Source organism: Melanotaenia boesemani, chromosome 12 (assembly GCF_017639745.1).
Source record: "Melanotaenia boesemani isolate fMelBoe1 chromosome 12, fMelBoe1.pri, whole genome shotgun sequence".
Taxonomy (NCBI): domain Eukaryota; kingdom Metazoa; phylum Chordata; class Actinopteri; order Atheriniformes; family Melanotaeniidae; genus Melanotaenia; species Melanotaenia boesemani.
Genome location: NC_055693.1, coordinates 735,404 through 744,630, shown reverse-complemented (window position 1 = coordinate 744,630; position 9,227 = coordinate 735,404). Strand labels below are relative to the sequence as shown.

Below are 9,227 nucleotides of genomic sequence, written 5' to 3'. Positions count from 1 at the left end.
AGATCAACATTGTTGGCGATATGCATTTAACAGAGGAAGTAACTGTAGATCAGGAACTGGTTGCAGCAGGAGTCGACGCTACTGATTGTGGTATTTGATGAATAAATGGGAGCTGTGTGGGATAAGAGCGTTGTGCTGAAATGGAAACAGAGCAGACGCCAGCGTCCTGGTCTTTTCCAGCGTTTCAGCATCCAATGTCAGAGCCCAGGTCCACGCTGTCTCCCATGGGGGTCCCTGGACAGGACGCTCCTCATCCAGCTTGAGTCCATGTTTCAGAGGACGCTCTGCTGCAGGCTGTCTTGGTTAACACGCCTCTGCAGCATTGCGTGGACATCGGGGACAGTTCCCCTGGACTGGCAGACTGGACTGTAAACCGCTTTGAACCCTCCCCTCCACCCTGGACCCATTCCAGTTTGCATACTGAGCTAACCGCTCACCTGTACGAATGCTGTTTATAGACTTCAGTTCAGCATCCAAAACCATCCAAACTGGACCAGCTGGGACTCAACACCTCACTGTGCAGCTGGCTGCAGGAATCCTCAGTGAGAGGACAATAACACCTTCAGCCATACACTCCATCACTGGTCTCCACATCTGTGAAGACCTGTCCTGGACAGCCAACGTCACATCACTGGTGGAGAAAGCCCGGTGGCTGAAGAGAGGGAGCGCCCCCCACCCAACACGAGCCCCTTTACCGAGGCAGCATTGAGAGCATCCTGACCAGCTGGGTCCCCGTACAGAACAGAGAAACCCTGCAGGGCATAAAGAACATAGCAGGGAAGGTCACTGGTGTCCCACGTCCCCGTCTCCTGGACACCCGCGAAGCAGCAGCACTTCAGACCCCTGGATCACCTGGATCACCTGGATCACCTGGATCACCTGGATCTGTTTTTGTGTTGGTATATAAAAAAAGTAAAAAGGATATATTCACAGACAAGCTTATATTGTAGTGTTTACTTTTCATACAACATTGTTCTTTAAATGATTCTTTGAGTTTTTGCAGTGTGGGACGGAGCTTCCTGGGTTTGTACTCACGAACTCCAGTAAGTGACAATAAAAAGCTTAAATCTTGAAATTTGAGTGTTGATTGATGGATAAATAAAAGTCCCTCTGAGGCTGCCGACGTCAGTGATCTGAGCTTTTCCTCCTGCTTTACAACGACTGTCTTCCTACAGGAACGGCTTTAGCTTGTTATTAGATCTGATTGTTGTTTTTTATTTTATTTATTTATAGCTGGTATGAGCCAGTGTATCTGGAATAAAGCTCAGTTAAATCTGGTTAAAGGAGTATTACTTATACAACACCAACCTCTCATGGACGGCAAACACAACAACCAGGTTAGAAACGCACAGAAGCTTTTTTACTCTTCCTGTCAAGAAAAAGGTAGAATTAAGAAAAAAAGTCAAATGTTTTCACATAGAAGCAGATTCTTCTCATTTCCCGTGTGGATGATATTTTTTCCTTCGCTGCTACTCAGTCCTGTTAGAATATCTATGAGAATAACGTCATCAGGTTAAATTTGCTTTTCTTTGTCCAAAACTTTGTTTGAAAATATTTAGAGTTTGATCACAAATAGAAAAAAAAAGTTAACTGAATCCAAACCAGAAAGTTTTTATGTTTTTATCACAAACCAAATGAAAAGTGCTTTAGATCAACTGTAGACCAGATATTCTAGAGTAAAACTGTTTCAACCTATTCTATTCTATTCTATTCTACAGTCATTTAGCAGACGCTTTTATCCAAAGCAACTAACATTTGAGAGGAAGAACAACACAAGCATGAATTCAAACAAGATGGACGTCGTCATTAAGTGGTGGTCAGACTGCTGGAGTCCAGGTGGACCCAGGTGGAACCAGGTGGACCAGGTGGACCAGGTGGACCCAGGTGGACCCAGGTGGACCAGGTGGAACCAGGTGGAACCAGGTGGACCAGGTGGATCCAGGTGGAACCAGGTGGAACCAGGTGGAACCAGGTGGACCAGGTGGAACCAGGTGGATCCAGGTGGACCAGGTGGAACCAGGTGGACCAGGTGGAACCAGGTGGGACCAGGTGGACCAGGTGGAACCAGGTGGAACCAGGTGGAACCAGGTGGACCAGGTGGAACCACGTGGATCCAGGTGGACCAGGTGGAACCAGGTGGACCAGGTGGAACCAGGTGGAACAGGTGGAACAGGTGGAACCAGGTGGACCAGGTGGAACCAGGTGGGACCAGGTGGACCAGGTGGAACCAGGTGGACCAGGTGGAACCAGGTGGAACCAGGTGGATCCAGGTGGACCAGGTGGAACCAGGTGGACCAGGTGGAACCAGGTGGAACCAGGTGGAACCAGGTGCTGCATGTAGTGCTGGAGGCAGGGCTTTTAATTTTTTTTAAGTCATTTAGTTTAAATACAAGATCACAAGTTCACACATCACCTGACCCTGAACTGGGTCATAGCTTAAATAAATTTTTCTGCTTGTATGTTGTATTTATTACCAAATATCAAATCAAATCAAACTTTATTTATAAAGCACTTTTCATGCTGGGGCAACACAAAGTGCCTTACATGAAAAAATCAATTTATGCACATTAAAACAAAAGTGAAAACCATCTGGCTTGATGCTGCTGTGAGGAAACAATATCATGGGGATCCATCCACACCAGGAGCCAGTCCACCCATGTCCTACAGAGGCTGCCATCACGACAACCACCCGATCAGAGCAGACCGGAGCCACACCACAGCCATAAGGCTGCAGTGCAGGGCCCCAGCCACCCAGACAAGGGCGATCACCGAAGCAACAACCCCAAACTGAGCAGGCAGAGCCCCCGGCGTGGAGGATCCCCATGAGGAAAACACTGGAGTTAAAACAAGTATTAAATAACCTTAAGAAACAATAAGCTAAGAGTAAGTAAATAAATAAATAAATAAATAAACAGATAAATAAAATAAATACAGTTGAGTAAAATGACATTAAAATAAAATAACAAGATATAAAATTATGTCAAATAAGCTTAAGATCAAATAAAATTTAGTTAAAGTTAAAAAGGTCTTAAGCCTCTTTTTAAAAACAGTCTCTGCAGCCTTGAGGTTCTCCGGCAGGCTGGTCCACGAGGGCCATAACAACGGAAAGAGGCCTCACCGTATGTCCTGGTCCTCGCCCTTGGAACAACTAGTAGACTGCTACCAGAGGACCTCAGGGTCCGCAAAGGTTCATAATTTAAAAGCAGGTCGGATAAATAAGAGGGCCCAAGACCATTAAGACATTTATAAACTAATAAAAGAACCTGAAAATTATACCATGTCCACCAGGGGGCAGAAGACAAGTATCAGATTGTGAAAAAACAGGATTTGGAGCAATTCTTTATTTTTTTATTTTTTTTTAACCACAAAGTGATGAAATAGGTCTCAGAAACTGTATCTATTAGACATATTAAATTAGACATAAAGGTGTTAATTGTAAATAAACAACATCAGCTGATTCTGGAGGAAATAAAACAAGTGAACATGTTTAATGCATTTTATTAAATGAAGCATATGACATGTTAGTGTTTCCCCTACATGGAAATATAGGATGATTAACGTCTAATCTGTGGGATTGTTAGCATGCAGTAAAGAAGAACATGAAACATGTTGATAGTCAGATGGACGTCTGAGCTGACAGAATACAACATTAACATCACATGGGGAGGGACTTGGTCTCATATGAAAGTTTACAGTGTGTAATAAAGTACACAGAGTATTTACACTACTGGAAAACTATCATACATAAATACACGGGAAGCTAAAACAGATACATGACATATTCACCGACATACAGGGACTTCAAAGATTCCAGAATCATCAGAACCAGAAGACAAATGTTCATTAAATATCTTATTTTATCTACATTTCTCTCTGTATCACCTTCATATCACACAAGAATGGCAGAATTAAAAGGGAGCATTTAGCCCAGCCCCCTGCAGGCTTCCAGGAGCTGGCCAATCACGGTGCAGCAGGATTCTAAAGGGGGTGGGGGTTCTAAAAGAGACAGGAGCCCAAGCATCTGAAGATAAATGAGAATATAAGTCCTTTTAAACATATAAATGTGTTCATCAAGGCTGCTTCCTGTGTTTTACGTTTGTTCTCCAAGTCAAAAATCAACCAGCTGCAACATTCCAGTAACCAGTGGGGGCGGGGTCTGGACCAGGTGGACCAGGTAGACCAGGTGGACCAGGTGGACCAGGTGGAAGGTCTACTTATGCTCCGGGATCAATACTTTTTAACCCTTTCATGCATCATTTCCACCACAGCCGAGACCTGTTTAACAGCTGTTTTCTGGTCTACGCAGGGACAAGGACGGAAGATAGTCTATGCATGGACGTGGACAGGGAGACAGACGAGGACAGAGAGACAGTCTACGAATGGATGAGGACAGGGGACAGCAGCGATACATCCAGTAAGGAGTAAAAAGATTAATTAGATTTGATAGATCATCTTTTTATATAAATAGAACAAATTATCGTATAAATACTAAGATAAAATAAAAATAAAATAAAGATAAATAAAATGTGAATAATAAATTACGTGTCTGTAGAAGTAAAAAATTGTGTGTCTATTTATTATAATAAATCCTGGATGAAAGGGTTAAATATGAAGACAGTGTGTCCCAGTTCAGGGTCGTATTAAGAAAAAAAAAACACGTTTGAGGCTTTTTTTTCCAGCCGGTACAAACTTCATTAACCCTTAAAAGTCCTTAAATATCAAATATTACCGAATTTTAATGTCACCGTTTAACAAACAGGCTTTAAATTTACTTGGTTTTGTAACGTTTATACTAAAGTGTAGTTAAAAATAAAACTTTATTTAAACTTAATACAACTCTTCTAAGGTTGCTGATTGGCCGCCGTCTTGTGCCTAATGAAGAAAAGAGGCGGTGAAGGAAGCACCACCACTTGGTTTGGGGCTAAACGACGATTTGAAGGTGGATTCGGAGGCTCCTTCAGACTCTGTGAACTGGGACAGGACTTCGCGCACCGCGATGACGTATGTGGCCGACGAAGCCGCACTTCGAAGCGTGCAGACCCTGAACCGGGACACACCTGTTGAACCAGACCTGGTGCAGTTCTTCCTGTCTTCTGTGTCACATGATCATGGCAGCCAATCAGAGGTTAGGATGAAGATGTGTAATGATGTAATATTTTACAGGTTTTATGCAGCTTATTGAGCAAAACTATTTAAATTTGAAAAAGTTTAAGTTGAATTTATTTCTGGTGTAATTATTTATATTATCATTTAATTATTTTTTTTAATTCACTCAGTGGAATTTTTAAAATTTCTTTCTAGGATTTATGTTCATGAGATGTTTTATGTGGTATTATATATGATTTTCCTCCATTGATCTTGATGGGAAAATGAAACTAACGGTATCATCTGGAGAGGAAAAATGTCCGTATGACCCGTCCCTATGTTGAAGACCAGACCCAGAGTTCTGGTTCAGGGTTCCTGGAGACATTTAATGATCCAGATTTAACTCCAAACATCTGGAGCGAGCTCCTCTGCCGGTTTCTTCTCTTCTTTATACAACTCAGATGTACCGGTGTTACTTTAGATTTCCTACAGCTGCTATGTGGCAACTTAAAGGTGTTTTATTCTTCTATTTTCTCTTTATTTGCATTTTAATCTTTGTTCTTCATAGTGCAGCCGTTTAATCAGCTGTTCTGTTGTTTTTAAAGTGCTTCAGAAATAAAATGCTGTGGTAAATTCAGCATCTGGTCTCTTATGCGCCCCCTGGTGGAAACCAGCCGTACTACACAAGCAGGGATGAGAACGAGGAGCTGATTTGCTGCGAGAACCGGGGGTTAAAAGGAAAACGGTTCTTAGTTTAAAAGGTCCCCTTTAAATCTGCGTCTCATGCAGCATGGAAACGTTAGAGTAGGAACATGGAGCTTCGCCCAACATGACACAAACGAACTAAACTCGACACTTTACAGGTAAATCCATCAATAAAACTTCAGCATTGGACCAGAACTGGACCAGAACTGGACCAGAACCTTCTGAAAACCTCCAGTCTTTTCACACAGAGCAGATTTTTTCTTAGTTTTTAATTTAATAATAAAAGTCGACATAAACCTGGTTCTGGTCGGTTTTAGTCCTTCATGGAGAGGTTTTCTCTAAACGTCCAGCATCTCCAGCCCGAAGCTACGAGACGAAGACGAGGCCATTAAACATCCTCATCATCAGAAATCTGTTCCTGCAGACGGACGCCGTCACATCAGGACCGCGGGAAAACCAGCCAGCATGCTCACAACTGTCCATCACCAGGACCACTATCAGAACCAGTAAAACCAGAACTGACCAGCCCAGGTTTCACGTTGGTCCTGGTCCAGAACGTGTCTCAGAACCAAACATGGTCCAAAGATCGGTTCAGATCCACAATGTTAAAAGGAATCGACGTCTAAAAACAGTAAAACTGTAGAAAATTCAACCTGAAGAGATCCGGTCCGACCAGAACTGGTGGTTCTGTCAGGACGGACCAGAAAGTCCAGCTAAACCTGACAGAGCGGGAGTAGAACCAGAACCATAAAACAACAAATCTTCATCATTCGTTATAAAAATAAAAAAACTGAAAAAGTTTTTGATTTTATTTTTTTCATGTAAAAATCTTTAAAAAACTGAATCTCAAAACTGGACTTTGGATCGGGTCTAGAACCAATCTGAGCTCGTCAGCATCATCGGGTTCTGAAAGATTTTGAATCAGAAACCAGACAGAAGAAAGTTCAGAACTTTCAGAACCTGGACCAGGTGTTGGATTAGTTCTGTCTCTAGTTCTGAACGACCTCAATTAGGATCAGAACTGGATCCACAAACCAACACACCAGTTCTCTGATCCTCAGATCCAGTCCTCGGACCAGAGCAATCTGAGCCCAAACCTGACCCCATCAGAATCCTATCAAGACCCGATCCTATCAGGACCTGTTACCATCTGAATGAGATCCCACCGGGCCCTGATCCCATCAAAACCTAAATCCACTGGCACCAGATCCCATCAGAACCCTGGACTCTACAGACAGATTCACATGAAAACTGATGGAACCAGAACTTGAGATGTAAATGGTCCTTAATGTGCTCAGGTCCTCCAGAATTGATTTGGGTTCAGACACAGACTGAGGAACATCTGGAACTGGTCTGACCTGGACTGGAGATCCAGTCTCAGTTTATCAGAACCACGTGGGGAGGTGGTCCTTGCTGGAGCTTCAGATATAAGGTCAGGTTCTGGATCAAGTCCTGGTTCTAGTTCCTACCATAAGTCTCTAGAAACAAATCAGCAGCTCAGTTGTGACGTGAGGCCACGCCCACCAAACCCAGAACCGTCACAGTGGGAACTAAAAAGTTCTGGTCCTGGAAGTGTCTCATTCAGTCTCAGATCTAGTTTACAGCAGAACCTGCAGGTTTGTCTCAGGTGTTTCAGGTAAAACCTTCAAATCCACCTGAAGGTGAGTCCGTGGAGCAGGAAGCTGAGAGAACATCTGGAGGTTCCTTCAACTGGATCAGGTCATAACACCTGGACAGACCACCGACCAGAAGAACTCTGAGACCATGAACCACCATCTTGATCTTCAGAGACATAGGGTGAGGACATTGACAGGAGCTTGAGCGGACAGGGGGCAGGTGGACAGGAAGACAGGTGGACAGGAGGACAGTTTGATAGAAGGAAAGTTGAAAAGGGAGCAGGTGCATGGATAGATAGGTGGATAAGTGGACAGGAGAAGGAGTGGGCCAGAGGACAGGAGGACAAGTGGACAGGAAGACAGATGAACAGGAAGACAGGAGGACAAGTGGACAGGAAGATAGATGGACAGGAAGACAGGAAGACAAGTGGATAGGAAGACAGATGGACAGGAAGACAGGAGGACGAGTTGACAGGTAGACAGGTGGACAGGTTGACAGGAGGATGAGTGGACAGGAGGATGACTGGTCGGGAAGACAGGTGGACAGGTAGACAGGAGGATGAGTGGACAGGAAGACAGGTGGACAGGAAGACAGGTGGACGAGTGGACAGGAGGATGACTGGTCGGGAAGACAGGTGGACAGGTAGACAGCAGGATGAGTGGACAGGAAGACAGGTGGACAGGTAGACAGGTGGACGAGTGGACAGGCAGACAGGAGGATGAGTGGACAGGCAGACAGGTGGACGAGTGGACAGGAGGACGAGTGGACAGGTAGACAGGTGGACGAGTGGGCAGGAAGACAGGTGGACAGGTAGACAGGAGGACGAGTGGACAGGTAGACAGGTGGACAGGTAGACAGGAGGATGAGTGGACAGGAAGACAGGTGGACAGGTAGACAGGAGGATGAGTGAACAGGTAGACAGGTGGACAGGTAGACAGGTGGATGAGTAGACAGGAAGACAGGTGGACAGGTAGACAGGAGGATGAGTGGACAGGAAGACAGGTGGACAGGTAGACAGCAGGATGAGTGGACAGGCAGACAGGTGGATGAGTGGACAGGAAGACAGGTGGACAGGTAGACAGGAGGATGAGTGGACAGGAAGACAGGAGGACGAGTGGACAGGTGGACAGGAAGACAGGTGGACAGGTAGACAGGAGGACGAGTGGACAGGAAGACAGGTGGACAGGTAGACAGGAGGGTGAGTGGACAGGTAGACAGGTGGACGAGTGGACAGGAAGATAGGTGGACAGGTAGACAGGTGGACGAGTGGACAGGTAGACAGGTGGACAGGTAGACAGGAGGATGAGTGGACAGGTAGACAGGTGGACGAGTGGACAGGAAGACAGGAGCTTCTCTGGTTCCTCATGATGGATGTTTGATTCTGGAGGTGGACCGTCCCGTCTCAGGTCCAACAGAAGGAAGATGACGAAGTTAAAACAAGGTGAGGACATTTTCAGAAGCAGGTCATCCTGTCGGGCTCAGAGGTCGTGATCGCCGTGGCTCCACCCCCACCAACCAGAAACACAGCCATGCTCGACTTTGATTGGTTGATTTTGGGGATGCCAGAACTTCCTGGTCTCTGAAGACCAGAGTGGATCTGACTGCTGCTTGAGTCGAAGTCAAAATCCAGGTCCAAAGCCGTGTCCGTGGAGACCACCCAGGAGGCCGGACGCCATTTTTTTAGCATGTATGGAGTCTTGACGCGGCGTTTGATCTTCTCTCCGGTCGCACTCAGACTGCCGCCATCTGTGAGGAAAGAAGAATCTGGGGGAGAAGAAGAATGTGGAATCAGGAAACAGAAGAACAGAAGCTGCCAGTGC

General features: G+C 45.2%; 2 protein-coding genes across 6 annotated transcripts in view; both read right to left on the bottom strand.

Moving 5' to 3' along the window:
- The window catches only part of LOC121650711 (bone morphogenetic protein receptor type-2-like), a 47,378-nt gene that overhangs the window by 260 nt on the left and 37,891 nt on the right, over positions 1-9,227 (bottom strand). For 4 of the 5 annotated variants that reach the window (XM_042002383.1, XM_042002382.1, XM_042002384.1 and 1 more), the window contains one exon: positions 3,483-9,171. In XM_042002383.1, the coding sequence (XP_041858317.1) occupies positions 8,861-9,171 (311 nt within the window). In that variant the 3' untranslated portion in view covers positions 3,483-8,860. Of the gene's footprint in view, positions 1-3,482; positions 9,172-9,227 lie in introns of those variants that run through there. The other variant, XR_006012320.1, reaches the window with a different exon arrangement.
- On the bottom strand, positions 7,423-8,773 carry LOC121650516 (extensin-1-like). The gene is made up of 2 exons (XM_042002070.1): positions 7,856-8,773; positions 7,423-7,572 (listed from the first exon to the last, which is right to left on the bottom strand). Exons 1-2 carry the CDS (start codon positions 8,771-8,773, stop codon positions 7,423-7,425), a joined length of 1,068 nt encoding a protein of 355 aa, XP_041858004.1.